Below are 16,710 nucleotides of genomic sequence, written 5' to 3'. Positions count from 1 at the left end.
ATTGAACGAAACAAAGCAAAAGCGACTCTGTTCCAATTGAACCTGGTTTAAATTACATCGAACTGCTACTGTACTATAGGTAGGACCTTGGGCCTTAGGAGGATATAGACTTTTTACAATCTTTTAATCTTGTAGTGTTTGTATGTATGTATATTTAGGCTAAATCTTGCAAGGTAAATTAGACCCACTTCCCATTATTCGGTTGAGCTGAAACTTCCCATACATATGTAAGTTGGTTGCTGACAATCTAATATTATGGTACCATTGAGCAGATCTGATGATTGTCACAGGAGGTGGCCATAGGAACGCAAACTAATTGTGTTCAAAAGAAAAAGTTGTACCTACATTCAGCGATAAAATAAAACCTTGTATTAACAACTAGTTTTTGCCCGCGACTTCGTCTGCGTGGATTTAGTAATTTTTCACCCCCTTTTCACCCCCTTAAAGGATGACTTCTGGGATAAAAACTACCCTATGTCCTTCCCCGGGACTCAAACTTATCTCTATACCAAATTTTAACAAAATCGGTTCAGCGGTTTAAGCATGAAGAGGTAACAGACAGAAAGACAGACACACTTTCGCATTTATATTAGTATGGATTACATTTTTGAAGGATATGAGGCGACCGCTCGCCTGGTCGGTATAAACTACTTAAATATACCCCGGCCCGGGAACCAACCAACAATGAATTGAAGTTAGGGGAGGAAGTATTTACCCCACATGTAATTTGTGACCTTCACCTTACTCGTACCAATCGGCAAGTAATTTATGTGCCCCATTAAAGAAAATTGCTACGACGTATTCATATTGAAATGAGGCTTGGGTTAGGTATTAGGTATGATATTGTCTGCATACCTTTGTGTTGCGTTGCCACATTTAGGCTTAAGGGGCCCACTAATTATCAGTCGCTGACATCAGCCTGTCAGTTAGAACAAAAGGTTTACAGTTCCGAACAACTGGCAGGATGATATCGTCCGGCGGACTGATAATCAGTGAGCCCCTTTAGAACGCACTGCGATTAATTTCTTGCGGTTTCAGAACCACATAGTGTAGCGTACGGCATGCTTCATAAGCGCACGCACTTGCACTACTGAAACCGCAAGAAAAATAATCGTAGCTTGGTAGAAAATAGATAGTTAGACCAAGACAAGTCTGCAACGATTTTGATAGCACACGCAGTGCAAGTGTTATTTATACGTCATAATTTCATAGAAGTTTGACGTTTAAAATAACACTTGCACTGCGTGTGCTATCAAAATCATTGCAGACTCATCTTGATCTAACTCTATACCTACAGATTTTCTTGAATTCTAGACTTTTGTCCTCACGTCCTGTCCTGGGGCATTCCAGAAAAGTGTCGGGCAGTTGACGCATTTTTTTTAACACTTCTGATTATCAGATATCGTTAGTTTTCAATTGAACTATATAATACAGCTTTCTTCAGGTTATTATAGTAGCTGTCATATTACTAAAGTACACCTTTTTGTGGAATGCCCCTCCTACAGTCGTTTTTCCTCAACGTATCTCTGATTTTCAAAAAACTAATCTAGCAACACCGGTGTGTTAACGACAATGCAGTGACAAACGTGGTATCTCGATCTCGCCTTAGCAACGATGCTCTTTTGTACTCGAGCCTGACGGAATTCTTTAGACGGTATGTCGATGTGACATCAGATGGATAATAAATAAGTTTATAATTGACAATGGACTGTAAAAAAAGGCTTTTCTTCGCTTGACCCGAATGAATGACATCACAATACGTTTACTGTGAGTAGGAATAGGAAATATTTGAAACGTATAGTTCGCCACATCACAGAATAAATAATAGTACCTACTATACTAGGTACAGAAGGCACGACCGGTGACTAGGTGGCGCAAGCGTGAGCGCGCGCTAAAAAAAACTAAGTTTTGTGTCTTGAACGGCAGGGTCGCCATGTAATTAAGACTTATTGGCTTAACTAGCGACCCACCCCGGCTTCGCACGGGTTACACAAAATCTTAACAAACACCAAAACCTTCCTTAAGAATCACTCTATTGATAGGTGAAAACAGCATGAAAATCCGTTCAGTAGTTTTTGAGTTTGACATACATACACACAGACAGACGCGGCGGGGACTTTGTTTTAAAGGTTACTAGCGACCCGCCCCGGCTTCGCGCGGGTTAACAGATTATACATAAATCATCCTCTTGAATCACTCTATCTATTAAAAAACCGCATAAAATCCGTTGCGTAGTTTTAAAGATACATAGCATACATAGGGACAGACAGCGGGAAGCAACTTTGTTTTATACTATGTAGTGATTAGTGATATGATAACGTACCAGTCCGGCCCTTGCCCGCCTTGCAATGAACAGCTGCCACGTTCTTGGGGTCCGCGTTGAGCCACTTGTGCACGTCCTCGCAGAACGGCAGGATCAGCTCCATGTTCGGCGGCGTGTGGTCCTCGAACGCGTACCTTACCACCTGGAACGACACATTCACTTTAGTTGGTATTTTAAGTTTTGTAGGTAGTTGAGAGCTATCCTGAACAGTTTTGCAAATAGACGCGGAAAAATGATTGGACACTTAACGTGAGCGTTTTATATGTAAAAGCGGCGCGCCCCGCTCACGCCCCGCCTGGAAAACGCGCCTGTGTGACGGAACCTTTAATACGACACGACCACATCTTTAAAACTATCGTATCAGAGTCCTCGTATACTGATACCTATATCATTTCTCGCACCGTTTAATAACAAACCGGTGAAAGAAAAGCGCAAGGAAACCAATTGTTCAGGTAATAAATCGCCGTGGATTTATGTGGCTGAAGGAAAGCAACTGTAGACTGTTTAGTATGCTATCCGTTGTCCGCTTTTTGCACAACACTTAGCGTCGTGACGGCGTCAATTAACTACATTGTAGGTCTAGTAGTACTGCCAGGCTAATAGCACATGATTGGCGCGACAGTATTTCGCGGCGAGATAGACTACCCGTCCCTCTTTTGTTAACATAGAAAAAGACGGGTAGTCTATCTAGCAGTGAGATACTGTCGCGCCAATCATGTGCTAACGGGTGCTGACGTGAATAATTATGGCAAGTTAAATAAAAGCTTGTAGAAAGGAGGGGTAAGGTGAAATTGCACGTATATCCCTATGTACTAAGTACGTATATGAATTATCGCTATCAGGCGATAAGGCGGGTGTGCCCAAAGAAGTAATAGAAGCGAAACGTAGGTGTATAGCGTGTGGCAGCATTATGATTAGCTGATCACACTTTCACCACGGGCTACTGTCAGTCGTTGTCAGTTCAGTATGGCGCTTATGAAATGTCAGATGTGAAAACGATTCCAGTTAAAATTACAAATAATTACAAATATGCTGTGCTGCTCCATTTTGGAGTGTAAAAACACTAGCCGGACAAAAAATATTAGACATGGAGGCATTTCATATCATCGGTAAGTATTATTTCATGTAATATTTCAATATTTTTTACATTTTCGGTTTCCGCAAGGATTTTTGGATTGTTTAGTACAAAAATCAAATTTATGTAAATGAGATAAAGTTGATAATCTACTTAGCGTAAAAGTCATGTACGGGTGCGCTATTCGGCCACAGTGCGAGGACCATATCAAAAAAGTTATCGATGTCGATGTTTGTATAAATACACAATTAGTTTTGTTTAGGTTATGAACATGTTCTTGATAATTTATTTTTGTTTTTCCTCTAGCTAGATGATCATATCGAAAAAGTCGTCGCTTATGCACATTTTATATTATGTACAAAATATGTTCTTACTTTGTTATTGCTATTCAATGAATTATTTGATTTAAAGTTTTTCTTATAGTATTGTACCCAACTACCCATACATTTTGGCCCGCGGGCCGGGGTTTGGAGAGCCCTGATATAGCTGGTCAAGCAAATCTTGTCAGTAAAAAAAGGTGCGAAATTCAAATTTTCTATGGGACGATATCCCTTCGCGCGTACATTTTTCAGATTTGCCGCCTTTTTCTACTGACAAGATCTGCTTGACCAGCTATATTTCCATTGTTTTTAATTAGCGTTTTTTAATAATTTTGCATACGAGTTTATATCGGAGATTCATATTGATGGATGACACAACATTATTGCTTTGTTATGCCTTAACATAATAACGTGCTAGTTAATATTGTGAACACTTATTAACTACACATATATACATATTAATTACACTTACGTGCGTGCATGGTACAAAAATAGAAAAAAACACAATAAATTTTGAGGGTACCCCATACTTAGAACTGAAAGTCAAAAAAATTTTTTTCGTCAAACCCACGTGTGGGGTATATATGGGGGATAGGTCTTCAAAAATGATATTGAGGTTTCTAATATCATTTTTTTCCCCCTGTAACTTCTAAAATAAGACAATGATAAAACTAAAAATAATATATGATGTACATTACCATGCAAACTTCTACCGAAAATTGGTTTGAACGAGATCTAGTAAGTACTTAGTTTTTTTTTTAATACGTCATAAATCCCCTAAATACGGAACCCTTCACGGGCGAGTCCGACTCGCACTTGGCCGCTTTTTATTAAAAAGTAAGTAAGTAACCTAATCTTCGCCAGAAAATATAATATACATATGTATAAAAAACTGAGTAGTTTACGTGTACTTAAACTAATTATTAATAAGCGTTTATCGATATCACACCGAATCATGCACATCCCTATCGCATATGTCAACGTCATAGTCGAATATTTTATCCTATCGCATTCACTCTTGGAAAAGCCATGCAAGTGTAAAAGGGATAGAGCATAAATGACTATTTACAATAAATAAAAATCGTAGTGCAATTTCGACATAATTTTCTTTACTGTAAGGTTCAAATTATTGTGATGGGTGAGGGTTCATAATCCCTTTCTAAATAAGAAAATATGGCCAATTTTTGTGACAGTGTATTGGCGACATAGGTTCCCATACTAATCCAGGCACATGCCGTTTCCCCTTAGAGCGCGGCGCGCTCTTTCTTTCTTCCGTGGGTGTGCCTGACAAGCCCTAATCTCACTCAAATGACAGATAACTGCAGTTATGTCACTTCATCGTTAGCCATAGCCGTTAGCCATGACTTTATAAACGTTAATAAGTGGTGTAGTTAAGATGACAGTTGATTATCGACCAACAATCGACAAATGGTAAAGTAAGGGTGTATGGAAATGACAGATGCGAACGATATTTTGTGTCATTATCATGTGATCATTTCCTGACATCTTTGTTTCAATTAGTGTGTTCTGCAAATATAGTTGTTACTTGGTTACTTGGACTAGTCTATGTAGGGCAAACTATACTAATGTTGACCAATTCAGCCTTATTTAGGCATTGTGAATTTAACTACAAAATGAGGCTTCATAAAATAGCAAAAAATAATCATTTAGTAGTTTACCATAAATTTTCTATAACCAAAATGAAGATTTTACTAAGGGACCCTTGCGCGTTCCAGGGTTAGCCAATTAAACACGGAGTTAACCGTTTATACAGATTTAAACTGTATCTATATGTCGGCGGCCGATAGTAAGATCAGGCAGATCATAATGTTCCTATGTAATGTTTTGACGATAGTGACATTAAACCAATATATAGGTAGGATAGGTTCGTTACGTTGCTTTAGATGCCTGAAGGGCAAACTGCCCAGAAATCGACTCAGGGAACGGGTCAAAGATTTTCACGTTTCACGATATGCCTAGGAATTTCACGATATGCCTGATCTTACGATCGGCCGCCGACATATACACGGTTAACTCCGAGTTAGTTGACTAACCATGGAACGTGCAAGTGGCCCTTAAAAACTGTAGATAGTGTTTCATCTGTCATCTCGTTATGTAACATACCTATTATTGCTAGTGACTGTACACACACTAGACAAGTAGACAACGGCAGGTACTGTAGAAAGACATCAATAAACGATACAAGTAGCAATAAAGTTATAAAAGTAGAATACCTACCTACCAAGAGTATAATACTGTCACAAATCAAAATACAGTTTATTAGGTATATACATTTGCATGTAAATCATGAATATCTACTATTATAATAAATATTTAATAGCTCATTGGATTAACCAAGAGTATATTTTCACAGTAATAGACACACACAGAGGTAATATTTTATCTTGTACAGTCAAGTGTAAAATATACGGTTGCATATAACTAACTCAAAAATATGTCCCATAGTTCTTAATTCGCTGACATAAGAGTTATGGGACATATTTTAAGTATGATTTGTGCATTGTGCACCCAATTTTTTCCACTTGACTGTACCACGTAACCATGCTTACCCATGGCTTACCCCATAATACTACTTTCAATAGTCTCCGACAAAACAGTATCTTTTGCCGAAATCTAAGGTTTAGTTTTGTCCTAGTTTCGGCCAAAATTCAACCTTCCGCCGAAATATTATTTTTATGTAGTTTCAGCGCGGCCCAAGGGTTCGGCATTTTTTTGGCCGAAACCGAACCTTTGGTTCTAGTCTTTAAATTGTTATGTTGCACAATATACTCAACAAAGAGTATACTCACCATCAGATATATATCAGAGCGGCCAAGGTGCTCACAAATATCTGAACACGCCGCTCTTGTCAAGGCGTTAAAGTGCGTGTGTTCAGATATTGTGAACACTTTGGCCGCCCTGATATATACTGATGGCGACTGTACGTGTACAAGTAGGTATTTAAAATACTGAAACGTGCAAACATTATGGCGCTATAATTAAAATGTAATCATTATAATCAAATCAAGCACGCTAACCGACAGATGTTTCCGTAATTTCGTAGCCAACATCCCTACTATATCGTGTTAGTAAATAGTAAATCTTTTTATATCCTTTATTAGACACGTGTATGCTGATGATGGTAAGTGGCGCGTGATAAGACTCGAATGAAGTGCTAACAGTAACCGAACTGACTATGGTTCACTCTTATGTCTTGGGAATAAGGTTTACTTATAACTAACAATGTGGAAAATGGTACAGTATTGAATTCCTGACCAATTTTGTACCCTGTCACAATGACAATGGTATGAGCTGTTGGTTAGGACTCGAGTCCTTTGAGTCCTCTGCTTCAAGACCCGACTCAGTTTTTCAGACTCTTATCATTAAGCCTAAACTCGAGTTCTTTTCAACTTGTTAGAGACCACAGTCTCTTGTAGAGACTCAAGTCCTTTTCAATTAACTCTTGATTTTTAGGGTTCCGTACCCAAAGGGTAAAAACGGGACCCTATTACTAAGACTCCGCTGTCCGTCCGTCTGTCCCCAGGCCGTATCTCACGAGCAGTGAAATTTTCACAGATGATGTATTTTTGTTGCCGCTATAACACCAAATAGTAAAAACAGAATAAAATAAAGATTTAAGTGGGGCTCCCATACAACAAACGTGATTTTTGACCGAAGTTAAGCAACGTCGGGCGGGGTCAGAGCGCCTACCGCGAACCACGTTCGACGTGTTGCCTCTCTGTCGCACTTGTAAATTCGTACGTAAGTGTGACAGGGAGGTAACACGTCGAACGTGGTTCGCGGTAGGCCCTCTGTACTTGGATGGGTGACGGTTTTTAGGGTTCCGTAGCCAAATGGCAAAAAACGGAACCCTTATAGATTCGTCATGTCTGTCTGTCTGTCCGTCTGTCTGTCCGTCCGTATGTCACAGCCACTTTTCTCCGAAACTATAAGAACTATACTGTTGAAACTTGGTATGTAGATGTATTCTGTGAACAGCATTAAGATTTTCACACAAAAATAGAAAAAAAACAATAAATTTTTGGGGTTCCCCATACTTCGAACTGAAACTCAAATTTTTTTTTTCATCAAACCCATACGTGTGGGGTATCTATGGATAGGTCTTCAAAAATGATATTGAGGTTTCTAATATCATTTTTTTCTAAACTGAATAGTTTGCGCGAGAGACACTTCCAAAGTGGTAAAATGTGTGTCCCCCCCCCCTGTAACTTCTAAAATAAGAGAATGATAAAACTAAAAAAAATATATGATGTACATTACCATGTAAACTTCCACCGAAAATTGGTTTGAACGAGATCTAGTAAGTAGTTTTTTTTTATACGTCATAAATCGCCTAAATACGGAACCCTTCATGGGCGAGTCCGACTCGCACTTGGCCGCTTTTTTTTTGCTTGTTTTGCTCAATTTTTGTTGATGGTGCGGAACCCTCCGTGCGCGAGTCCGACTCGCACTTGGCCGGTTTTTTTACAGACAATTTCGAAATACCATTGTCTTTTTGTAAAATTTGTGGATTAGGTACCTACACAAATCATACAATTACGACTAATTTCTTTACTGTTATTTAGGAATAACCTATTAAATTGTTGACGGAGTCTTTATTCGGAGGCTCGAGTCCTTTTGAGTTGCTGTTAAAAAAGACAACAAAGGACTCGACTCGGGTCTTACGACTCTGAAGTTTTTTAAGCGTCGTGTGTCGTTAAAACGAGCTGAGTTCTTCAAATTCGGACTCGATTTCTAGATTTCTTACTCTTACCACAGAATAAATAATAGTACGAGTACCTACTAGATACAGAAGATACACTCTCTAACAAAACGCTTCTATTACGACAGATATATGACCGCTAGGTGGCGCAAGCTCGTTTGGCTTACATATTTCCTTTACAACTCTGCTCCAACGTCCAAAAACAGGCAAGCCGGTGGGAATAGGCTTTTGTGGACGCGCCGCCACTGCTAGACACCAAAATTGGTGTGGGCCGCATGTACTTTTAGGTACTTGTAGTGACGCGGCGGAGTGAGCCACGCCTGCTCTTACCAACAACGGTACGGACAATACGGACGGGTAAAGCTATTTGTGAACAGATACTCGATAAGTTATCAGGGCTCGGCTTACCGCGAACCGAGCAGCACCTTCCTAGAATCGCCACACGTGCCCGATAGCGTTAGTCACAACACATGCAAGGTCGTTCAACTTTGCTCCTTTTTCAATAACTGCACCTCTAATACCTCTACTACTAGAGTTAGTTAACTGAAGTTGGCAGCGATTTTGATAAACCAGACTGTGCAAGTGTTAATTTAAATATCGCCTATATAAATATCGTTGCGGCTGGATGGAGTCTCCTGCCTGAGTGCCTGTCACTGTGGTGCTGAGGAACAGAGTATATAACATATTTCCCAATAGTGCCCGTTTAAATAATCAACTTGTTGATTATTACTGTTAATGTGACTGATTTAGGCCCACCTTTCTACCGAGTGGGACCCACGGAACACCATCGATGGTGCAGGCCGGGGTTCAGGACCGAAAAGGAGATGGCGGGACGAATTGGACGCATTTTATCCGGATTGGCGGAAAAGTACATACGACAGGGTTGAGTGGAGGAAAGGAGTAGAGGCTTTTGCCCAGCAGTGGGACGCTAAACCAGGCTAACAAAAAAAATGTGACTGATTAGTACGGTTCACGAAGACAGTTCATCCATACGTCCAAAGCCGGGTCTCCACCAAGCGCACGCGCTCGCGAGGCAGCCTCGGATGTGTGGCTCGCGAGCCTGGCCTCGCGAGGCAGCCTCGCGGTTTCGCTCGGAGACACTGAGGCGAGCCTCGCGAGGCAGACCGAGCCATCAGAAGTCCGAGGCAATTCACGTTGGATAGTTGTGTTATTTCTGCTGGTGCTATTTTTCTAGTGGCTTCTTGTTTAAAAAGCGGCCAAATGCGAGTCGGACTCGCCCATGATGGGTTCCGTATTTAGGCGATTTATGACGTATAAAAAAAAACTACTTACTAGATCTCGTTCAAACCAATTTTCGGTGGAAGTTTACAGGGAAATGTACATCATATATTTTTTTTAGTTTTATTTTTCTCTTATTTTAGAAGTTACAGGGGGGGCACACATTTTACCACTTTGGAAGTGTCTCTCGCGCAAACTATTCAGTTTAGAAAAAAATGATATTAGAAACCTCAATATCATTTTTGAAGACCTATCCATAGATACCCCACACGTATGGGTTTGATGAAAAAAAAAATTTGAGTTTCAGTTCGAAGTATGGGGAACCCCAAAAATTTATTGTTTTTTTTTTCTATTTTTGTGTGAAAATCTTAATGCGGTTTACAGAATACATCTACTTACCAAGTTTCAACAGTATAGTTCTTATAGTTTCGGAGAAAAGTGGCTGTGACATACGGACGGACAGACAGACAGACAGACAGACATGACGAATCTATAAGGGTTTCGTTTTTTGCCAATTGGCTACGGAACCCTAAAAAGAGGAAAAACTCACGTTTTAAGAAAAGACCAAGACGCTGGTGGATAAAAAAACTTTATGCCGTCGCAATAAACACGGGAATAAATTATTTCAAGATTTTAAACATGACGAAACCGTACATAATTTTACACGTATGTCCCTGGAAGATTTTGAAAATTTGTGCTCATTGTTGTCTGAGAAAGTTAAAAAGTGCGACACAAATTATAGAGAAAATTACTATTTTGTCGCTCAGTTGTTTCTGGTTGATTGGGTCTGTCTGAGAAACAATGGGGGCACGTGCATCTGTTGTTACTAGCCGGGTAACTGACCTGGCTTGTGCAAATTGTTTTGTTGTTCCTTCCTGGTTATTTATTTGTGCTTTTGTTTTATTCTGCCACGGTTTTTCTTTTGTTCGTTAATATCTCACGTGTGAATAGTTGAAACTAGCAAACAGTGTCCCTTTATTTGTTAATGTCATCCTTTTCTAGTTTAATGATAAGGAATTGGTTGAGGACCCATTTCTAGTGAAGTGCACAATGTAGTAAAATCACATTTTTACTACATTTTCTACACAAAAAAACGCGCGTTTCGTAACTTAGGTATGTGTTGGGTTAGGACAAAGCAAAAACATAAATGCAATAAATAATACCTAGTTTTTTACATTCCGTCTACAGAAGAAGAGTCGCTAGCTATATCGGAAGAATTTGAGAATAAATGGAATTTACCCCATGTGACTGGAGCAATGGATGTTACAAGCACCGATTATTTAAAACTATTTGCGCTCGCGAGCCAAAACCACCACCAGTCCACACTGAACGAACAGCGCACACTGAGGCACCTTTGAGCATGTCACATTTACCGACAGCAGACGGCTCGACCCCGAGGCACGCTCGGCCGAGCCAACGTGCGCCCGAACGGCCTCGAGGCACGTCCACATAGACCGAGCATTTGGCTCGCGAGGCTGCCTCGCGGGCGCGTGCGCTTGGTGGAGACGCGGCTCAAGACGTAAACCAAGGTCTACTTAAACTGGTCCCCGTGTAAACTGGATGGACTATCTTCGTGAACCGTTCGTCCTTATCTATCGACAGCGGCGACATCTAGTCTAGCATTTAGTTTTCTTCGCGCCGTTGGGGTGAGAAGTTTCTGGACTGATAAGGCTACAAATATGACAATATAACGTTCATCTTTCTGGCAATCACGGTGATACAAAGTTTTACCCCCTATTTCACATTTCCGAAATGAAATCTCAATTGAATTTCTTCCCAGTTGTATGCAATTTTCTTTACCTAGTAAATATCTAATAACATTTCGCAGGCGGGTAGGTTACGACTGTTACGAGAGTCCCGAATAACTTAATGGTTCGAGGTGCGAGTCTGTTTCAAACCTCTAACTACGTTCAGCTAACAGAGCCTCTAGAATGAAAGTATGCTACAAAATTTTTATAAGAAAGGAAAAATTAAAAAATTATATGCTTCGGACAAGACTTGTGACATTTCAGAACACCGGTCTAATCGCTCTGAACAGTCTTAACCAACTGAGCTACCGAAGCTTGCGAAAATCGTGTGAATCTTTCCATTCCTTCCTTTTTGTTTGCCCGAAGCGGTGATTGCATATTTTTTCAAGTTATATGATTTATGTTTGTTTATCTGCAAGATATACATATGCAATATGGACATTATGGACCTCGTTTTATAAATAAATTAAAATAATAATTTTAGGCAATTAATGTACGAAAGCTACGTAGATAATAATCTCCACGTGTAGGAACGCTTATTTTGGAACGTTTCGTGTTATGTTGACGATTATTTTTTTATGCCCATTGATAACGAATGTGTAATTTATTACCGAAGTATTAATATAAAAACATAGATAGGAGTGAATGGGCTTCTGGGCCGAAATATTTCGGCCAAATTGTGTCATTTTTTTAGCCAACATCAGGTTCACTCCGCGATTTCGTCTTTTTTTGAACGTTTTCCCGTAGGTACAGTCAGCAGCAATAGTTGCTAAGCGGGCGAGGTGTTCAAAATTATCTTGACGCGACTTTATTGTTAAGAGAATAAGAGCGCGTCCAGGTAATTTTGAACACCTCGCCCGCTTAGCAACTATTGCTGCTGACTGTATGTCACCGCGCCTGACCTCACGCTACGTAACGAACGTGAAATATAAGTGCGCAGTAAAATCACACCACGAGGGTGTAACAGGATACATAATAATTTTTTCGCGTTTCCTAGTATGAGCCAATTATGTCTACTAATTTATTATTATCAGTGATCGGAATTGGTAGTGCCATTTCACGGGACTTCGGTGCGTAAGCTTAGTATGGATATACCTTTTCACCCCGGGTTTTCATATTACCTACTTCAATAGGGATGATGACACATGTTAATTTTATAACAAAATATTGTAAAATAGATAGCAAATGAGCAATTTATCATAATAATGTGGATATTATAATAAAATAGGGAAAGGTTACTAAAATACAGGACCTGAAAGTTTCAAAAAAATTTTTAACTTCCAAAAACGATAAAAACAAGGATAACATTCGATTCCTTACATTTTATCCAAAAAAATATTGTATAGCAACTATATACATAAACGCAATATTTCACGGACAAAAACGCAATTTTCTTGTTTTGTTCATACTTCAAGATGGGATCTCAATGACCTTGACGTCACGTTCACTTATCCTTTTGTGAGGGGCGTTTCGCGAGTGAAGTGCGACTGTCGGACATTGACTATAATTTCTGACTTTTGTGTTGCTTTAATGCAATGTGTCCCATATAGACATTTGATCCTAAAAACAAACCCGATCGATTGATACCATAAATGAAAATTAGTCATGTAGCCTATTAAATTAAAGACATGCCAAGGAATATTTTCGTGAAAAAATAAGTCTTGGAATCCCGAGTCTTATCCATGTTAAGTACAATGTTTGAGGTCATTGACCCCAAATGGCACTACCTATTCCGATCATTGATTATTATATTTGCAAACATCGCCAACATGTTGTTATGGTAAAACAACTAAAACATAAGATCTTAAAATCCGGTGAATTTGTCTTTTACTCACAGTCTTCAACGTCTAAAATGCTTTGATTGCATGGACCTCAGATAAAAAGCTATACCTACATAGCTACCAATGTTATTTATAATAAATAGCAACCCGCCCCGGCTTCGCGCGGGTTAACAAATTATACAAAGACCTTCCTCAAGAATCACTCTATCGATAGGTGAAAACCGCAAGAAAATCTATTCAGTAGTTTTTGAGTTTATCGCGAACACACAAACAGACAGACGCGGTGGGGGACTTTGTTTTATAATTATAAGGTATATAGATAGTGATACTACTACAGTCAGCAGCAGATGTTGCTAAGCAGGCTAGGTATTCAAAATGATTTGGACGCGACTTAATTGTTAAGCGAATAAGAGCGTGTCAAGGTAATTTTGAACACCTCGCCCGCTTAGCAACTTCTGCTCCTGATTGTACGAAACGAACGGTATGTTACCATGAATTTACCGTAAAATCATTTCATTTTGGTTTCGTTCCAATAACCGTTATTTTGAAACCGGTATACTTGAAACCCGTTTTGAGCCTTGGTATCAATATCAACTGAATTGCAGAAAGCTTTGCAATACAAATACCTACCAGGGAATCATACACGTGAGGCAACACACGTAACAAATATGACTCAGACCACAAACTATAAAACCGCAGCTACGAAATAACTTATCTACAAATGTTATTAAGGGAAAACGAGTCTTAACGAAGTAAACACCTGAGGTAAATTTAAATACAAATAGCCTAAGACTAAGAGAGGTTGGTTTACCTTAGCACGGTGCGTGTTAAAAGTCGCATACGTCTTTTTAGCGAGGCAAGGACGTGTATGTTTATTTGTTGTCACAGCTTGCATGATATGCTTGTATTTATGTAATCCTTGTTGTTAGGCGAAAAATAATTTAAATAGTGATTCAATTTCCAGTTTGGTCTGGGTTTTACCAGAATACGGTGAAGAAAACACACGGGGGTTACAATTTTATTTTACCACTTTACTATGTATCAAAATGTAAAAACTACTAGCGTTTTGATAAAATTATGTGAAATCAATCATTTGATAGCCCTGGGGCCCGTTTCTCAAAAGCTTGTAACTTGTAATACAAGCGGATATCACTTTTTAACAGCTTTTGTTAGAAAGGGGCTTCCACTTGTATTACAAGTTACAAACTTTTGAGAAACGGGCCCCTGGTGATTATAGCCTACATTATTAACCAACTTCCAAACAGAAGGAGGTTCTATACGGAGGAAAATACAGTTGTCACTGTTGTCAGATTCAAGATTTAAAACCCTCTTTCTCTTTGACGAAAGTTTCACTAATGACAGCTCTTTGTGAATTTTATAACTTACCCCTGAACTACGTGCAAATAATTATCATGCAGTGTTGTTAAATAAAAGTCCCAGGATAATATTAAAAAAACAAATGAATAAAATTTCTCTCCGAGATTAGATAAAAGATTCAGTGAATGACGTTCGAATTGACGCGGTTTATCTCATAGTCACAATATTACTGATAACAGCATCCCAAGATAGATCTCACGTAATGCTGGAAGCCGGTATCAAAACATACATGTCGTTAGTGTTAATCTCTAAGCCAATTACGGATTGGAACCAGATTGTAGAGTTACAGATAGATGTCATCTTGACATTCTTGACTAACCATCGTCCACACCACACTAACTGATAATTAGTAAACGTTATTGCACAGATATCATCGATTGTCAGTTAAAGCTGCAGAGCTGCACCCACAATTACAGTATTAAAGAAGATGATGATGAGAAAAATTCGCTCCTTTTTCTACTGACATGACAAAGTTGACTTCCAAAAATAAAAGACCAAAAGGTGAAACAAATTTTTGCGTGAAGAAAATGATCTAGGAAAAATTGGAAAATATTCAAACTGGTATAAATGTTAAAGGAAAAACCAAAAGTCATGCAAAGTGGTGTAAATTATTAATAATAAGGGCTGAATTAGACGGCGCGCGAACTCGCATGCGATTTTAGTTCCATTGCGGACTGTTGGTTACGTCCAATTCAACTGACCGATCAAAACCCGCAATGTAATGAAACTCCCACGCGAGTTCTCGCATCGTCTAAATGAGCCCTAAAGGTTCCGTCTTTTCCATATTGACTTTAATGCCAAAAAAGGTTAACATTTGTGTCAAAATTATTTTCGTTGTCTTGTTTCTGACCACTCTGTCACAGTTGTATTTTTCTCTTTTTAGCAAATATCTTTTTTTTAAAAAGGGAACCGCCTTCAAAAAACCAACCCACTGAAAAGCACAAAATAATTTTTATATGGCACCCCTATACGTGTCCAGTCCCTATCCCGTCGTAAATCAAATTTCTGCCAAAAAGTAATCAATACCTAATAATAAGAAAATTAATTATCATCCGGGTAATTACTTAGTTTTTGAAATCGGTGCCAAACCAAAATTTTAGAGAACCGATATGTTAGACAACGTTAGTTTACTCATTCTTGTAGGTACTACATACTCGTTTTTTTTCTGATTAGCAGCAAAGAATGTTTTTGTTGGTTTGGCACCGCCTTCAAAAACTAAGTAATTACCCGGATGATAATTAATTTTCTTATTATTAGGTATTGATTACTTTTTGGCAGAAATTTGATTTACGACGGGATAGGGACTGGACACGTATAGGGGTGCCATATAAAAATTATTTTGTGCTTTTCAGTGGGTTGGTTTTTTGAAGGCGGTTCCCTTTTTAAAAAAAAGATATTATATGTATTAAGTTATTTTGTTTCGGTTTTCTTTTTGTATATTTTTAATTTTTAATTCTTTTTTATTTATTATTTTTTATTTTTTACTTTTTAGTGATAGGTACTTCATTTGTTTTAGGTTTTGGGCTAAAATACTAGTTTGTTAGGCTCTCCATTTAGTTTTAACGTAATTTAGTATTAAGTTATTTAGTTTTGTTATATTTTATCTTTTTGTTTTTTTTGTTCTATTTTTATTTATTTTATTTTATTTTTTACTTTTTAGTGATAGGTACTTCATTTACTTTAGGTTTTGGGCTAAAATACTAGTTTGTTAGGCTCTCTATTTAGTTTTGGGAACTACCTACTAATGTTGGTGATGGCCTAACTCGATGTTAAACGCGACAAAACATAATATGACGTTCCGGTGCTAAACGATTTGTATGTATATTGCTCCCACTTCCACTGCCACTCCCATTTCCAGTCCCAGTCCCACTTCCACTCCCATTCCCAGTCCGAGTCCGACTCCCACTCCCACTCCCACTATTTTATCTAAATCAGTTTTTGCAACTTTGATGGTAAGTATACCGATAGCATCGCCACATACCGGGTCCAATTGGTTTTTCAAACCATCCATGTACTGTAGACTAAAACCTTCTCCAGAATGTACCAAACACTTTTCTGAAAACCGCATCAAAATCGGTTCAGCCAAACGCGAGATAATCACGAACAAACATACATACATACATA

The 16,710-nt window shown here is 38.7% G+C and overlaps 1 protein-coding gene across 1 annotated transcript in view; it reads right to left on the bottom strand.

Moving 5' to 3' along the window:
* LOC134653947 (phosphatidylinositol 3,4,5-trisphosphate 3-phosphatase and dual-specificity protein phosphatase PTEN) overlaps window positions 1-16,710 on the bottom strand; it is a 59,051-nt gene that overhangs the window by 17,274 nt on the left and 25,067 nt on the right. The window contains exon 3 of the mRNA XM_063509317.1: window positions 2,324-2,465. Within this exon, the coding sequence (XP_063365387.1) occupies window positions 2,324-2,465 (142 nt within the window). The remainder of the gene's footprint in view (window positions 1-2,323; window positions 2,466-16,710) is intronic.

The sequence above is a fragment of the Cydia amplana genome, chromosome 14 (assembly GCF_948474715.1).
Source record: "Cydia amplana chromosome 14, ilCydAmpl1.1, whole genome shotgun sequence".
In the NCBI taxonomy this organism is placed as follows: Eukaryota; Metazoa; Arthropoda; class Insecta; order Lepidoptera; family Tortricidae; genus Cydia; species Cydia amplana.
This window is presented reverse-complemented; position numbering and strand designations above follow the sequence as displayed.